The following is an 18,069-nucleotide window of genomic DNA, read 5'->3' as shown; positions in this document are numbered from 1 at the left end:
ATGCTGGGTCATGACCAACACAACCCAATTCAGAATGGCAAACCTGTTTCTCTATCATTCACACACACAGAAGTATCTCACCTTGGGACCCAGAATCATCAAACAAATTGGCACTTTTACTCAGTTTGGGTCCCTACATGAAAAATGTAGTCGCTCACTCTAGGACCAAGACTTATTATAACATACTACTGTCATGTGAGGACACCCCCAAAAACCATAACAAGGCCACACCTGTTACAGGGAAACATGGGCATGGATAGTAGATGGCATTGTGCTAGCCTGGAACACATTAAAACCAGTCTAACACTTAAACAGCCAGAACCTTTGGATAGAGGCATTCCACACAGCTTGCTTGGAACATTGATTTTGCCTATCAATTGAATTAATTTGTTGAACTGCAGCCCCACCTCGAGCTCTAGTGATCAAATATGAACACACTATTCTTCCCCACTCCTCCCTCTCTAGCTTTCTCCAGCAAAAGTAGACAATCTACACACTCAGTACTACAAATCTACCCACCAATCCCTGCACCCACCCACAGAGCTCCTCCAATGAAGTCCACTGTATGATTCTAAAAAAGGATCAAACACTGCAGGTATTAAATCATGTTCCTTCTCCTTGTTTGTCTCCATACTCTCTCTCCAATTAAGCAGAGTAACAAGAGTTAAGTACCAATTACCTCCCATCCCTCATATCACCTGCTTTATGACAAAAGTCTGAATAAAATCCAATTACTGAAATACCTGAAAGTGAATTGAACCCTGCAGTTAAAAAAGAACATGAACAATGACAAATGACAAACTTGGTCTACCCACACCTCTGACCTATGGGGAATACATAATTATAGCAGTAACATGCAATAAATAACCACAAGACAAACTCTGCACAGTTAGCAACCACCATGGTACTGTCCATTGGCTGATTTCAGATAGCTGATTCCTAGCTGTGGTGTCAATCACTTTGAATCAACAGGTGAGACATATAGCAAGACAAGTAAATGATTTGCTGCTGATGGATAATGTTAATCAAATACTCACCTGCAGCAAATTTTTTCTTGTCAACAAAAAAAAAAAAATGAGGTGACCATTGATAACAAAGGTTGACATGTTTGTGGTCACAAAAAATTAACTGACGTCCGTCGGCTGGTTTCTTAAGTTGTTTGTGGTGTGGATGCACAGTAAACCTATGGCTAAACAGGCTAAACAAAACCATGATCATAAAGCACCCACCCACAGAAGCCCTGTGGTGAATTCCAATCAGTAGGGATCAGCCCTGCTTGTTGCATGTACATGTCTTCTTTTTTATTTTTTTTATTTGCACAGATAACAGCTCATGGCACTGGGAACACAAGTCTCACCAAACTTTAGAAATCTCCAACCTGGTCTCTTTCGTGAAATGAGCACGCAGTCTGAAACACAGACTACAGGGTTGTAGACACAAATTATGTGAAGATTATGTTCCTCCACCACAAATTGGATTATGTGACAGTAGCACAAATTGGACACTCCATTTTCACCACTTCATCACCAAAAGGTTTAGGCAAGTAAAACAACTTTGGTTAAGGTTTGGGTTGGGGTTATGGTTAGGTTTAGGCAATAAAAACAATTTGGTTAAGGTTAGGGAAAGGATTTGGTCATGGTTAAATAAGACAAACTTTAGGTAAAAATTAAAACTTGACTCACAGCAGAACTGTTCTTGGTATGAGTTGGGAATCGAATCAATGTCAGACTACTACCTGTTTCTAGTCGTGCCTCCTTCACGTAATCCTTTCGTGGTGGGGAAATGTATTTCTCTCACTTTTCATGCATGGAGCATGTACTTGCATGTCTTTGTCATCGTGCTCATTTCACAAAATTTCAGGAGATAAGGCTGGAAAGCTCACATACTTGCCTAAAAGTCATAGCAGCTTGGTGAAAATGTTATATTTCCCTTACATGGTGCCTTTCAGAGTCCCCACTGGCTAAGCGGAATTTAGCCCTGGTCTTCTACTAGTCTTCAATGCCAACACTCACTTTCTGATTAATTATGTGACTGTTAAACTCCACATTTCCATTAAAAACTATCTGTAAAAGATACTAACACAAGAAGAATACTATGTCCTGATAAATAAAAAAAATACCTCTAGTAAAGCAAATCCTACAGCGGTATATGCAACCTCTCTAGACTTCAGATTACAGTATAGGGAACAGGCCTTGTGGTCCCCAAAGCTATCTCTACTATTTCTGCACCTTTGAAACCTAGTGGGATAGAGATGCTGTTCAGTTGAAAACCAATGGCAAAAGGAAAAACTGTTCCATAGAAAATCAAGGCAAGTCAAATCATTTGGACAAAAATGCTGTTTCATTGAAAAAGATGCAAGTTGGTACTAGGTTGCATTTGGGAAACCTAGAAGGCCACAGAATATTGTAATAAAACATATAGCTTTAAATTCTTGAATTTTACAATTACATAATAATACAGAATATTGTAGCAATGAGTATAAAAGAGTATAAAACACTTAAGTAGAGTTTCAACAACAATAAAATGGCTTGTTCACACAGTTACTGCACCCTAATCAAAATTCATTGCGTTTATAATCAATAATACAGGGTCAACGGTTTAAAGCTTTAGCGGATATATAGTCTCAACAAAAGTTAACAGGAAATACATATTTGGTACAAAAACCTCAGAGGAAGAAATGCTTTGATCTGACAAGTTATTATATGTTAAGGTTTAGTGTTGGCCTGCTAAGGACTACTAAACCTAAATATCTGCTCTAACACCTGGTAAGCCCACAAAGCTAGTTAAAACATGGTAAGGCAATTCCCCTTTGGCTGAGTGGTAAGTGTATGCAAGCACTATTTGTTCAGTTTTAACGGGGAGGTTTTCCCCAGTTTTACAATAAAATCCACTACGTGGAGCCACATTTGTTTAATTGCTACAGATGTTACCAACACAGAAAGAAGGCCATTTTAAAACAGTTTCATGCTTTTTGATGCCTCTTAGGAGCATGGTGGGTATGCCCCACAGCGGCTGAGGCAGCAGGAATAATAAACCAGATCACCATGGAACCCCAGGAAGGGCCCAATCTACTGATAATAACTATGAAACCAGCTGTGTCTGGCTTTTGTTTTACAACAGACCCAAGACTGAGAGAGCTTTTCCAGGTTGTGCTATGAGCTCTACTTTGTTGGCCCTTCTCTAAAACTAACAACCATTAGTGTAACAATGTCCTCCATAACATCATCATCACCATAACAACACACGAGAAATAAGCTGTCACAGAATCACCAGTTACTCAGCAACAGCCATGGAGTTGAATTGTGACACTAACATGGCTGTCACTGAATATTATTGCCATCATTGCTTAACTGTCTATCCAGTGCCATCCTAGTGTCATGCCTGTCCAGACCTAACCTGACTCCACACCCTTCAGACATCCTCTGCCGAGCAAACATACAACTAATGAGTGATGAGACCAGAAAGGCAGCATAAAAGAGTCCTCCCTTCTCAATGCTGCAGGTAGGTGTGTGTGTGTGTGTGTGTGTGTGTGTGTGTGTGTGTGTGCGTGCATGTCAGTTCCTTGTTAGATCCACATGTGTAAGCATGTGGATATGATAATCTTTATGCATCTGTGTAGAGGACATTTGGCGTGTTTATTTCTGAGCTGATCTACAGTTTGTGTGTGTGTGTCTATAGCCAGGTGAGGAAAGGTTCGGTCTTGCTGAGAACTGACTCCACATCATTGAGGATGGGTATGAGGTCAGATCCCTCCAGAGTTCCCAGGTCAACATTGGTTCCTGGAAGTGAATCCAGGAAATCAGGGAAGCGGCTGGACTGTCCACCGGGCATGCTCAGACCGCCCTGCGCCTGGGAGTCAGCTGAAGAAAGAGCAGAAGGGTTAAATACTAACTTTCAACCACTGCAAAAAGATAGAGAACACCGTCAGTGTGTGCTAACATATGCATGTGTATACCTGTATCCATCTCCTCCATGTTATTGAGGAAGTCTTCAGGTGTGGTTGGAATACTGTAACAACCTAAACCCAATCCACTGTCAGTGCTCTGTTCTCTGGAGTGGTGGAAATGGGTACTGTGTGTGTTTGAGAGAGAGAGAGAGAGAGAGAGAGAGAGAGAGAGAGAGAGAGAGAGAGAGAGAGAGAGAGAGAGAGAGAGAGAGAGAGAGAGAGAGAGAGAGAGAGAGAGAGAGAGAGAGAGAGAGAGAGAGAGATTTAGGGCAAGGGATGGAAAGGCAGGATGGGAGCAGAGACAGAAAGAAAAACACTGTTACTTAATTGTTACTATAAACAACCATACAGTAAAATGTAACCCAAGTGTGACGGCTGCACTCAATCGCCACACATAAAGTGTCAGTACAATCCCATCTCACTGCCTAACTTCACCTCTCTTTTCCTTTGTTCACGTTTAGCTAGTTTATGGCACGTTTACATCCACAATACACATACACAAACCACATAACGACACATGTAGGTTTTGTTTCAACAACATTCTCAAACTTCATTAGCATTATTGATATTATGTTTCTAATTTGAGTGCACGCACTTTAGTTAAACATGTTTTCATAATTTCGCTGTTAATTGCTTTGTATTTATGTAACCTACAACTCTCTTCCACCTACTTGCATGTCCGCCGGCATCCTAACTGTCAAGACGCACTGAACATTTGGAATGCACTATTATACCGGAAGAGGGGTGTCCGTTTAAACCAAGTGCTCCGGAACAGCGGGGGTGTTGCCTTTGTTTTAGTTGTGTACATGTATTTATTTAGTAGTTAAAAACTGATTGTTACTTAATTTAAATACAAATGTCTTTATATTAAGTTAGTTAATTACTTATGTTAAATTGTTTTGAATATAGTCGTCTTTTGTTTGTAAATTAATTAATCTATCCCCCTTTTTGTGTAATGTACCTGGCCAGGTCTATATATACCCTCAGTTTGCCATTTGTGAATAGGCTTTTGTTTCTGTTCAGTTGGATTTTTCTGTTTAGTTGCCTGCATTATATTTTGGGCCCACAACAATTATGTTTTTAATATCATTTTTGTAATTCACAACTGGTTTTGTTACCTTTTTGCCTTTTTTTGGGTAAATAAAATTTAATCTTTTACACTCTATTTTGTGTCCTCGTGCCTGCTTGCTCGGTCCATCACACCAAGAGTGATGCAGGGCCCTCTTTAGGCCAATCAGTGATACTAAAAAACCACATTATGTGGGAGACAAAAATTGTGATTTCAGTCTCACCATAAATTAGGTGAAGGTACCTCTAACAAGGCATGACATATGCTTGTTAAAAGTTTACCCAAAACATAAAGACAACTCTTGACAGCGATATGGATACACTGACCGTAATTATGAACGGTCGTCAGAGGAAGATGATTGGAAAGAAAGTAAGCTGAACTTGTCTGTGCAAACCTCAAAGTAGCTAGCTAGCCTGCAGTCGGGAAACAGTTTACCTGTTGCTTGGCAACACTTGGTAGTGGAATCCTGAGGGAACTGTTTTAGAGACAAATAACAGACAAAAATAACCTGTTGTCTCAAATTACCATTACATATTGAATAGCTTTGTTTATACAACTGTTGTATAAAAGCAATATCACACTCGAGGTCGTGCTGTTGTACTGTGTATCAGCACGGCTGTGATTCCGTCGTAGGCACGAGGCCGCAGGCCGAGTGCCGAAGATAATCACAGCTGATACATAGTCTATATATAGATATAGATATATAGATAGTCTTCTATCAAACTGTACCTGGCTCCATGTGCAAATTGTTTACAATCTGACTTGACCATCCACAAAACTAGATCGCACGGCCAGTAATGCTCTTTCACCCCACAGCAGTCTCTGCTGCAGCAGAGAAAAACAGTTCTGTGATTTCCTGATTAGTGAAAGTGTGCGTAATGGCAGAATTGTGTCATGAAACCAGAGCTAATCTCAATTTAGGTACTTTGCAACTTTTCCTGTTACTCTCAACTCCGCAGTGGAGCCTACAAATGGCTTGTTTGGAGATATTTTTAGATACCCATTTGGATTCATTGTTAGCAGCAAGAGGCTAGCAACGGGAGCTCACCATGTCAACCGACAGCTGACTAGGGAGCCAATATTCTCTGCAGAGTTTGAAACATCAAGCTTTGAACCACGCGCAACATGACAGAAAAAAGGACTCCAAGTAAGACTGTAACAAATGGGCATAAAGCATTGCAACAGCATTAAGAAAATAACAGATATATGTTCAATGAAGTGAATGTAAACTGTTTGCTAATGGTAATTGTTGTGATGTATTGCATTTACAAACTGTTGATCTGTTAACACCAAATAGTCATCTTTTTACTCTTTCTGTGAAGCACCTTGAGATTTCGTTGTATTTTAAAGTGTGCTATATAAATAAAATTATTATTATTATTATCTCGCTTGTTAGATAGGATAAATACACAAACTTATGGTTTGCATGTACTTTACCTCCACTAACGTGATCTGACTTCATGATCTCATAATATAAAAGAGTATATTGTTCTTCTCATATTCCATTGCTAGACACAACACACACACACTCATCCATGATCATAGACACACAGATGTACATACTTAATTTGTGTTACAATTGAATTATTTTATTCAATAAATTGTGTGTTGATTCTAAAAGGGTCTTGTGTCTTGTGTATTACATAATGCATGAATGAACCAACCTCCGCTGTTAAAGACCTCACCTTAACCTTCAACCCTTACTTAAATGATCAATATTATTTTGTGTTAACTAAAGGTATAATGTTGTAGTTTAATTGAGATGAATTATTAATACTGAAATTTCAATAATAATTATTCAATATACAATTTATCCGTGGAGTTAATCTATCCAGTTTTAAGTTATGAGAGGGGCAACAGCATTTAGAGTTGATGTACAGAGGTCATTAAAACAGCTTACCAAATCATTTAGATGGCAGAACTGAGCCTTCACTTAGCTGCAGACATTTAAAATGCAAGAGCATAACAAATGCAGACATTTTGTAACAGCAGCTTGAAAAATAGAATGAGAAATTATATATTTATAGTCTGAGATGAAAACATCCTCAATATTAACATTATTCAGATTGAAGTCAGTAGTGAAAACAAAATCTGAGGTATGGCCACGGGGATGGGTAGGGCCTAAAACATGTACCAGATTTAGAGACTGGTGAGGTTTAAAAACCCTGTAGAAATACTGTTACAGCGGTCATCCACATGAATGTTACAGCTACACTAAGCGATTTTTTCTGACCACTAGAGGGTGTCAGAAACCGGAACACATTTGTAAACACGCCGCTTGCCAGTCTCTCTTTGCCAGATTTTTCTCCCACTGAAGGTTACATGTCCCACAATGACACGTGAAGAGGTAGGTAGCAAGTTTACTAGTTGAAAATGTTTACTCGCTCGCTTCATTGATTCTGCCATAACAACACAGCTGGCCCACGTGTGTGGCTATTTGTTTATATGATTACCTCTCATGGAAATCTCCACGTAGCACATGTTAGTTTCAGGATTGGTTACAGGGTCTGAAATTGCTTATTGCATGTTTAAGGCTAACTAATATTTTGGACAATTACACTGGATAAAATGTTAAAGTATGATGTTTCCGCTGAAGATCGGACAGTCAGTCTATTGCTATTGCCAGTTTTCCCTCCCTGTTATTCTTCTGTTATTCCTCCTCTTTTTCCTGAGACTTCCCAGTCCGTATAAAACCCCACACGCCCCTCTAAACAACGGTATGGCTACCAGGTTAGTTCAAAATGCCGGGCTGTCAAACTCAGAGCACAAATATTTGTCTCAAGCCAAAACCACACAGAAATGATGGCGGCACATCATGTGGCGTGCATAACCACCAATAGGAAGCAGCTTCCAACTCATGCTACCTGCAAACTTTTCAGCTGTGCTACTGTAAACAACACTGTGCTGAAATCCAGCGGCATAGTGATGGCTTGTTGTATTGTCTGTAAAATTCAATTTTAAAACTTACAAGCTAAGCTTCAAAAGCAGGCTGTATTGCACATTTGTATTTAATGTACATTTACAATGAATAGCACTGTTTCAGTACCATTGACACCACCCGTTCACAACAAACGGAACCATAAAATAGCCTAGTAAAAATAAAAAACATTGACATCTTTGCTTTGGAATAGTAGCCTGTGCACTACGTCTGTTTTAGCAAGATGGACACGGCCAGGATTCAGGCCTGAAGAGTGAGAGGGAGGCAGAAATGTCAATCAATGGTAAAAGAATAGGTAGGACACATGCACTTAGGAGCTGTTTCATTTAATAATAGTGCTAATAAAAAGAGTAGAACCATAGAAAGCACTATTTGGCAGGGGTGGCGACCCTCCAGATTTTTTTTTTTTTAATAAGTGAGCACCCATATTAATGTTTGATGTCCACTTTAGTCTCTGTTCTGTATGTATTCTGCACAGTGTAATATATGCAGCGTTTATAGTTAAAAATTGACATTATGGCATTTTTTTACATTATTATGATATTGAACATTAATATGAGTGCTCACGTATTGAATTTGATGATTAAATACAAAGTAATTGGTTTAAAACTGTATTTCTACATGTTTCAAATCTCGTGCTTTTATTTTGAAGGCTAAAACCGGAAGTCTTGTTTTCTGGTAATTCGAGCTATAGTGCATCTAGTTCTCATCATTCTCGTTGAGCTGAGCGTGTATGAGCGAGGCCGGGGGGGGGGGGGCGCAAACATGAAGTTTTTTCAAAACAAGGGCTGTAGTGACGATTTCAGCTAAATAATGGTGTAAATGTTGGTCTTTTCAAGTCACTTTGCGATCGTTTGGCTTCAGGAGAGTTGGATTATGCTGCACGAGCTGGATAGTCATTTTATGGTTATTTTTTTCTATTTTTTGAACTCTGAAGATAGGTCCCCTAGAACTTCAGTTGTTTTGGACAAGGCTGCTACGGGTGTGTGCTATCAACCTCAGGCACTGTTTTATGTACTAACAAACTTCACCTGACTTTCAACTCGCATGGGGGTGAGTAGATAATGACTGAATTTTCATTTTTGGGCGCTATTCCTTTAAGCAGAGTTGGTTCATTGTGAGTTTCTACTTTCAATAGTAGTCACAAGAGAGTCTAGGTACAGCATATTTTAGACAGACTGAGCCATTAGTAACTTTTAATTTTAATTTGTACTGTTACATCAGAGCTAATCTCCATCCAGGCACCATAATCCCCAAAAGACTGTCATTGAGACAAAGCTAAAATTATTACTTTTATTACAAGTTTTAATATTATTATTATTTTTATCACATATATTAAATGCTACTTTTCTGAGAAACATGGTTAAACCCTGAGGCTAAGGCTTCTTGGAAACCCACCGCGGAGAGCTTAGTCTCTACATAGATTTGAGGATTCAGTTTATTCTTTACTCCCTTTTAAGTTTTGTACTGGCCATACTATAGCCCTCCTTCTGTCTGTGTGGTGTACTGCTGAAAAATAAACTAAGACCATGCATGGTGGTGGTGGTGGGGGGTGCTGACTTTGGTTGGATTAATTCATAATTGTACTGAACAGAATATGTAAACATGGTCTCAAATTAATCTGTCTCAAGGGTGATACACCTGGCACCATACCTAAGTGCTCAAGTGTCTTGCAGCAGCAATTGAGAGCAAATGGGTAGAAATTTATTCATCAACTCATGGGAAGGAAGATATTACAATTGGTTTTGTCCAAATGGGTAAATAATGTACTGATACATATAAAGATCATCTGCCGCCGATATCAGCAAAGAAAGCTGTCTGTACAATGTTCCTGACAACAACAAATCACTATACAGTAAACCCACAACGCACAGCGTTAAGTCCTTAAGTCACTTAAAACAATCACTTAAAACAACTGGAAGCGGTTTGAGACCAACTATCACGCAGACCAGGGAGCAGTTGGTTGGTCCGCACCAGAGTTTGGTTAGGCCATTCTCACCTGCCCAAGTAAACAGCACCCGGGGGATAAACGCTCCAGAGTTAGATTCAATCACTCCAAACACGACAGGTATGCTGCGCCCTTAGTTACCTGTTGAGGAAGGGGTCTGAGCCACTGGTGGCCATGTTGTTGCTGTTGTTCTGACTGGCCCCAGCAGGGGGTAGTGATGAGGCTAAACTGTCTGCTTCCATAGGGATCTGACCACATAGTGCCACCTCCTGAGGAGAACAGAGGATGACAGCAGAGTATAAAAAAATACAAAAAATCAGCAGGTTTAATATTCAACAAAATTCAAAATGATCCACCAACAGGAGAATAATAACAGACACTCTTGTCGATATGTGAGTGTACAAATGCAATTGTGTTTTTGCATTGTCCACATGTGTATCGATGTGAGTATGTGCAGATTGGTGTATATTTGTTTGTGTTCAAGTTCAAGTTTATTCTCCCAAATGGTCAACTGGTGCTACAGTTGCAAAAAACACCTGGTTGAGCATGCTGCATCTGTGTGTTCCTGTGAATAATGTTATGTGTGTGTGTGTGTGTGTGTGTGTGTGTGTGTGTGTGTGTGTGTGTGTGTATGTGTGTCTGAGACAGTCACCTGTCTCATGAGCTCTTCCTGTCGTCTCTGGATCCTTTCTCTCTCCATCTGGATCCTTTGGAGTCTCATCTTTTGCTGTTGGGTAACACCAACACCTGAGAACAGAAACCAAGGAGGGGTTAGATACATCTGCTGCTGCTGGCTAACACTAACCCCGCTAAACACACTATAGGTACCTAACTCCACATAAAAAAAACCCAAGGAGGGCTGCAGACATCTCTTGTTGCTGTCTATGCTAATGCCAACTAGGAGCTGAAACCATGGAAGGGTCACGTAGCCTCACACTTACTTGAAGTCATCTATTGTACCTTAATACAACCTTTGATGACCCTCCTCTTCTTCCTCTTTAGACACCATGTTGAAAGAATAGTTTTTAAGACACTTGTCTGTTTAAGGAGCTGGGAGTCCGTTTAGTCCATCCAAAAAGTACTAACGGTCGTAGTAGCAGAAGCTGTTTGTTATATACCTTCTGCATGAAAGCAATTTGAGACAGCACCTTCTCCCATTCAGAGCCACTCATTTACCTACATTGGTTGGGCAAATAAAATCACAGAGGCCCCAAATTCCTCAAATGCTTCAAATACAATGATCAATGAAACGTTCTGGCTCATAATGCTTACTAACAAACTTTAGTTTTAGGAAATAAAAACAACCACTGAAGTTCCACACCCCTCTGTCACAACCTTTGTAGATACAAGGCTTTGATTCAATTGAATTACCTTGAACCCCAGTAACTCCACTAGCCCCAGCGCCCAGGGGCCCTCCCACAACCATCATGCCCCCGGCAGAGCTGTGCTGCTGAGCTAGAGTGCTAGGGGAGCCCAGGGTCTGAGCTGGGACCTGTTGGACCTGCATCTGCTGTTGTTGGTGATGGTGCTGTTGTTGATGCTGTCGATGCTGTTGCTGCATCACTAGAAAGAAAGAGAAGGGAAAAGAGGGGAAAGTGAAAAATTAATTTTCTCTCAGATGCAAAAGCCATTTGGAACAAAGGATGGCTGATTATAGCAAAGAACTGAAATAGCAATGAATAAAATGGACTGGGTGTTATCACAGTGTCTGAGAACAGTGTGCTGTGGACTGACATCGGCGGCACCTTGAAACTCCCCACCCTGCCATTCAAAGCTAATGCCGTTTGCTCCTTGGCCAGCAGCCGGTCTTTATATTTGGCTACATCCTCTTGTATGATCAGGCTAGACTTCATATGACATTTCCCAGCAATCAATAGAGGCTTTGCAGTTGTGTCACTCATCAACCACAGCTGGTTCACTCATGGAGGTCCATTGGTGAAATGGCTATGTACAAATAATGGCTAAATATTCACAGTATTCTGTTACATCACCACATGGCCATCTTGGTAGGAACAGCTGATTATAATCAAATGACAGCCACAGCCAATGAGCAGTGTATATGGTAAAGCACCATACTGGTAGGAAATGCATGTGACATCATGGGAGTACTTTGAATATAACAACCAGGATAGAAAAAGAGAAATATCTGAAAAAGATAGTAGTGGTGCAACTAGTGGTGTAGTAGTGCAACTACTAGCCACTAGGTACTAGCTATCAGTGTTGTAGTCACTGTCTCAGCCAAGACCAAGACAAGACCAAGACCCATACCAACCAAGACCAAGACAAGACCGAGACTTTTTATGGTCAAGACCAAGACAAGACCGAGACTGAAAGAGTGCGAGACCAAGATCAAGATCGAGACCGCTCGCACTTTACAATTGTAAATGTAACACCAGGCAAAATTGGCACACAGCTGAGTGTTTTTTTTTCACAGCGTTCACAAACTCCTTACGGTTAGTAAATCCAAACTGGATTCCCACAGAGGACGCAGACATTGCTGGCTGCTATGGATACCGCCTTCCCGACAGTAAACAGTGCAGTGATCAAGCCGCAGCACACAGCAGGTAGAGGAGGTCAGGTGACCGAGCTGAAGCGGTCAGTCATCCTTTTTGCAAAATAATAATAATGATAATATATTCACCATTTTATTCATGATTTAAAGTTGAAAAAAATTGAAAAAAATTGATCTCGACCTCAAGACTTAAGGTCAAGACCAAGACAAGGCCAAGACAAAATAGGTCCAAGACCAAGACCAAGATCAGGCCCCACTGGTCTCGAGAATGAGACCAGTCTCGAGACTTACAACTCTGCTAGCTATGAAACATTAGCTATTATGCAAATCAGATGTGTTAACAAAAAGATGGGGATAGTTAGCTGACCAGATACTGTGGATATCTACCTAACAAGCTGACATTATGCATCATTACTAATTTCTATATTAAGATATTATTATTAATACTGTGATAAGATTAACACATATCTTAGCATAAGTCTTTCATACAGTTCATAAACCTGAAGAGTTTTTCATAACCTGCAACAGTACCCAGTTGTGAGAGCCATATGCTAACTGGGGTCAACCAATTTCCAATCTTGGACAAGAAGCTTTTTAAGCAGTGTAATATCTGTGTGAATCCAATCTGATATAAGTGTAGGGAGGCCCCTAAGTGGCTACAGGTCACCCAGTAAATGGGATGTCTTCAGCAATAACAAGGTTAATATTCTCATTAATAGAGTTGAGACGTGAAGACATGGGCGCAACTATTTCTCAGTTCCAGAAGCAAAAAACCCATTAATTTTTCATTTTTTGCATACACATGACATGCCATTAGGAGTGTTCCAAACATTGAATGACCTGAACCGCTACACAATGACCCATTAGTTCAAACGAATATCAGTTGCCTCAAAAAACTAACATAGATGGAAAAAAAAAGGTTAAGGTAAAAGGCTGTGTACATGTGGGTGTTAGGGGGTGAATGAACTACTCATCCCAGAGAGAATTGCACCATCAAATTCCCCAATTACAGAGCTTGCTGTGTCGTTTTGTCATGTGGGAGAGACAAAGTATATTTACACACACGCTGCCTGTGTTGTTATTGTGACTTTTTACTGTGTTTTGGCTGTTATACTCTCTCTCTCTCTCTCTCTCTCTCTCTCTCTCTCTCTCTCTCTCTCTCTCTCTCTCTCTCTCTCTCTCTCTCTCTCTCTCTCTCTCTCTCTCTCTCTCTCTCTCTCTCTCTCTCTCTCTCTCTCTCTCTCTCTCTCTCTCTCTCTCTCTCTCTCTATATATATATATATATATATATATAATAAACTTAATTCATTGTTGAACAGTAGCTTCCCTATTGCTGTTCACTTATTGATTGAAGTCATCCTCTGCTATTCAAGAATTCACAGACCTTCAACAGTTTAATTAAATTGATAGGACACATTTAGTAACCCTAACTGAATATACCACCCTAATTCATTTAATTTGCCAATAATATTTGTAAATTTTAATCATCAATTAAAATTCCAAATTTATGGCTTATTTTATGAGACTGGTTTAATTAACTACTGTTGTACCAACAGTGTAGGTTTGGAATGCCAAGTCTGCCCTGGTCCACTGGGTGGCTGAGCCTTGAGCACCAAAAAAAAAAAAAAAGTCTTACATAGCCTAACTACTTGAAATACCTACGAGGACTTACAATTGCGAGAGCTTGTAGCAAGTAGCGAAATTTAGGGTCACGGTTCATTTTTAGGATATTAGCCTTCCCACACATGGATAATGACAGAATCCACCTATCCATGCCCGCCTTGAGCCTATCAAGGAAAGGTTCAAAGTTCACATGGATGAGGTCACGAAGGTTAGGGGGGAAAGTAACGGCCAAATAAGTGATGCCCTTACTTGGCCAGCAGAAATTGAAATAGGGTCTTAGGGCAAAAAGATCTTAGAGAAAGGGGCTTAAGCCCCTTGATCAAGTAAACTTGTTGAACTTGTAAAATTGCTACATACCTCTTCACTTGACATTGTGGGACATGTAACCTTCAGCGGAAGAAAGTTCTGGCTGGTAACCAGTGACACTTCTCCACAGGTACGTTTAGCTTAGTTATTAGCATTTATACAGAGGCTAATATCACAGTGAGACCCTGAATTTCTGCTAGCACAGATAGATACTGTACATCCCAGTACTATCTCCAGACTCTCTAATGCACTCAACTGTAGGTATTGTTTCACTAAATTAACAATGCCTCTGCTTTTTTTTGTGCCGCATGAAGGAAATACAGACCAAACCCAGCCACAACATAACCTCTGATATTATCGGTGTGTGAGGTGCGTCTCCCTGCAAGATCACCCTTTTTGGACTTGAGACATAATACATAACATTTTATTACTCTTGTCAGAATACATATGTGATATTGAGACTGAAAATATGCAAACCTATTAACAGATGACTCAATAAATGCTTACAAAAAACACAAATTTAGGTAAAGAGGATGAAAAAATGGACAAAAACAAGACAATGAACATCTTCTCTTGCAGTGCCAGTCCTTGCTGCCCAAGCAGTACAAAAACAAATAAAATATACTGGTCCACGATTTGCACGCCATTGTGATTTTGTGGCCTTTAACGAGCCACAAAATTCTATCCAATGCTGACAATCCCAGTAGCTATAATCGTAGAACCAACTTGGCACATGCAAGTTCAAAACAAATTGGGCTGTGCTGACTACATTTATAGATCCCATATATAGACAAGTACCTTTTTGTGGTCATACATTTTTTGATGACTTCTTGATCTTTTGACATCGTTTGAAAAGTCTGCACTTCTCCATGCTCCTGGAATAATTCAGGAAAAGCATGATGTGGTTCCCATTCCAAGTAGGATGGCCAGATTTACATCTTGGTAAAACCGGACATTGTGTGCGCTTGCACGTTTGTGTGTTCGCGAATGTGCGTGTATAGAGCTCAAACCTGGATAACCTAAATGTAATTCAGTTTTATCAGTATCATTCACAAACAATATATACATTCTATGCCTGTTCATTATTACAGTCCATATTGAATTCATTGATAACCTTTGGTAACAGTCGGCCTATACACTCATCCTCATGCAGAACTTACAGTTAAGTGAGCACAGTGAGCACTGTCAAAGTCCATAAACTAAGATTATTAGATTATTTATTTAATGACCACACAGCCAGGCTGGTGGAATTTGTTTTCAATACATTAAGCAGGTTCCAACATAGAAACATAAGAACATCAGTACATCATACAATCAATACAATATACAGTACAAGACCCACAACACAGTACAGTAAACATAACATGTATTGCATAACGTTTCATGGCCATAACAGCATAGACACTAATGGAATTTGTCAGAGGGAGTTCAGAGTTCGTATGGCAGTTGGAAAGAAACTGTTTTTAAAACGGGTTGTTTTGGTGAGCAGAGAACTGTAGCGCCTCCCAGAGGGCAACAGCTGGAAAACATGGTGTGCTGGGTGAGTGGGGTCAGAAATTATTTTTCTTGTCCTTTTCACTGTCCGTTTGTGATGAAGTGATCCGATTGATTGGAGGGGGATGCCAATGATTTTGGATGATTTGTTGACAATGCGCTGTAATTTATTCCGGGAGTGAGTGTCCAAACTGCTGTACCAGACTGTTATGGATGAAGTGAGGATGCTTTCTATGATGGCTGAATAGAAACGGAGCAGGAGATGTTTCCTCACTCTGAATTTCTTGAGCTGACGGAGAAAGAATAGTCTTTGCTGGGCTTTTTTAAAGATGTGGTCTGTGTTGATCTTCCATTTAAGATTATTGCTTATGTGAGTGCCAAGAAATTTGAATGAGTCAGTGATGGATATGGGTTCGCCAGAGATGAGTACAGGGGTTTTGGAATTTGACTTGCGTCTGAAGTCGATAATGAGTTCTTGAGTTTTTGATGAGTTGAGTAGAAGGTTATTGTCTGTGCACCAGGTAACTGCACGGTTTATCTGTGCACGGTATTCTGTTTCGTTGTTGTTTAAGATGAGTCCTGTGATGGTTGTGTCGTCCGCATATTTGTAGATGTTGACGGAGCTGGAGTGGGATGTGAGATGGTTTGTGTAGAGAGAGAATAGCCAGGGTGAAAGGACGCAGCCCTGGGGTGCTCCTGTACTGAGGTACAGAGGGTGAGATGTGCTGTTGTTTATCTTTTCTCTCTGTTGCCTGTTCCAGAGGAAGCTGCGGATCCAGTGACAGATGCAGGGGTCAATGTTCATGTCCAGTAGTTTATTGAAGAGTTTGACCGGGTTAATTGTATTGAAGGCAGAGCTGAAGTCTATGAACAGGATGCGGGCGTAGGTGTTGGGGGTCTCCAGGTGTTGCAGTATGTGATGGATAGCTGAATTCACTGTATCCTCCACAGACCTGTTGGCTCTGTAAGCAAACTGATATGGATCCATGAGGGGAGTGGTGCTGGTTTTCAGGTGAGTGAGGATGATGCACTCAAATGACTTCATGGCCACGGATGTAAGGGCAATCGGTCTGTAGTCATTGAGGCAGGAGATATTGTTGGTCTTAGGCACAGGGATGATGGTGGATTGTTTGAAGCAGTGGGGCACTGAACATTGGCAGAGGGAGGTAAAAAAATGTTGGTGAAAACAGGGGCCAGTTCCGCAGCACAGTGATGGAGCACAGTTGGGCTGATGCTGTCTGGGCCTGCTGCTTTATTTTTCCTCAGTCTTCTGAAGGTGGTCCTCACCTCTTCCTCCTGGATGTAGAAGGGGGGAGATGGAGGAGGGGTGGGGAGTGAAGGTGGTGGGACTGGTGACTGTTCGAACCTCCCATAGAAAATGTTGAGTTTGTCCGGGAGCTGATTGTCATTAACAGGTGTGGGGGTAGGTCTCTTTTTGTAGTTGGTGATGTCCTGAAGTTTTTTCCAGATGATTCTTGTGTCATTGGTTGAAATTTGTTGTTCTAGTTTTGTGGCATAATTGGATTTGGCTTTTCTTATTGCAGACCTTAGTATATATTTGGCAGCCATGTAATCCTCCTTATTTCCCATTATGTAGGCAGAGTTTTTCTCCTTCCTTAATATTTGGATTTCTTTGGTGAACCAGGGTTTATTGTTGTTGTGGAGCTTCACTGTTTTTGTTGGGATACATAGTTGCTCACAGAAATGAATGTATGACGTCACTGTATCGGTATAGTCGTGGAGGTCACCAGCTGCACGGAATACGTCCCAATCAGTGCTCTCGAAGCAATCTTTCAGCTTCTCAATGGCGTCTGTGGACCAGGACCTAACGGATTTTGAGGATGTCTTGTTGGATTTAAGTTTCTGTTTGTACTTCGGAATGAGCAGCAGCATTGCGTGGTCGGACTTCCCCAACGGAGCTCTCGCGAATGCACGGTAAGCCTCTTTGAATGGAGTATAGCAGTGGTCCAATGTGTTGTTCCCTCTGCTGGGGCAGGTTACTTGTTGATGGTAGCTAGGGAGTTCAGAGGACAGGTTGGTGTGGTTGAAGTCGCCTAACACAATTACTGCAGCATTGGGGTGTGAACTTTCCAAAGAGAAGATGTAACTGGCTAGTTCGCCTATGGTGGAGTTAGCGTTAGCCTCCGGTGGTATGTAAACACCGACCATGATAATCGAGGCAAATTCTCTGGGAAGGTAGGAGGGTCTGCATTTGACAGTGAGGTACTCTAAG

At 40.7% G+C, this 18,069-nt stretch overlaps 1 protein-coding gene across 1 annotated transcript in view; it reads right to left on the bottom strand.

Moving 5' to 3' along the window:
* Positions 1–276: 276 nt before the first annotated feature.
* The window catches only part of wwtr1 (WW domain containing transcription regulator 1), a 65,194-nt gene continuing 47,401 nt past the window's right edge, over positions 277–18,069 (bottom strand). Inside the window, exons 4-8 of the mRNA XM_071900147.2 lie at positions 11,273–11,464; positions 10,554–10,648; positions 10,043–10,170; positions 3,956–4,071; positions 277–3,860 (exon numbers count right to left, since the gene is read on the bottom strand). Coding sequence (XP_071756248.1) covers positions 3,673–3,860; positions 3,956–4,071; positions 10,043–10,170; positions 10,554–10,648; positions 11,273–11,464 — 719 coding nt within the window. The 3' untranslated portion in view covers positions 277–3,672. The remainder of the gene's footprint in view (positions 3,861–3,955; positions 4,072–10,042; positions 10,171–10,553; positions 10,649–11,272; positions 11,465–18,069) is intronic.

This window comes from Centroberyx gerrardi, chromosome 9 (genome assembly GCF_048128805.1).
Source record: "Centroberyx gerrardi isolate f3 chromosome 9, fCenGer3.hap1.cur.20231027, whole genome shotgun sequence".
Lineage (NCBI taxonomy): Eukaryota > Metazoa > Chordata > Actinopteri > Beryciformes > Berycidae > Centroberyx > Centroberyx gerrardi.
Note: the sequence above shows the minus strand (reverse complement) of the source record. Positions and strands in the feature narration are given on the sequence as shown.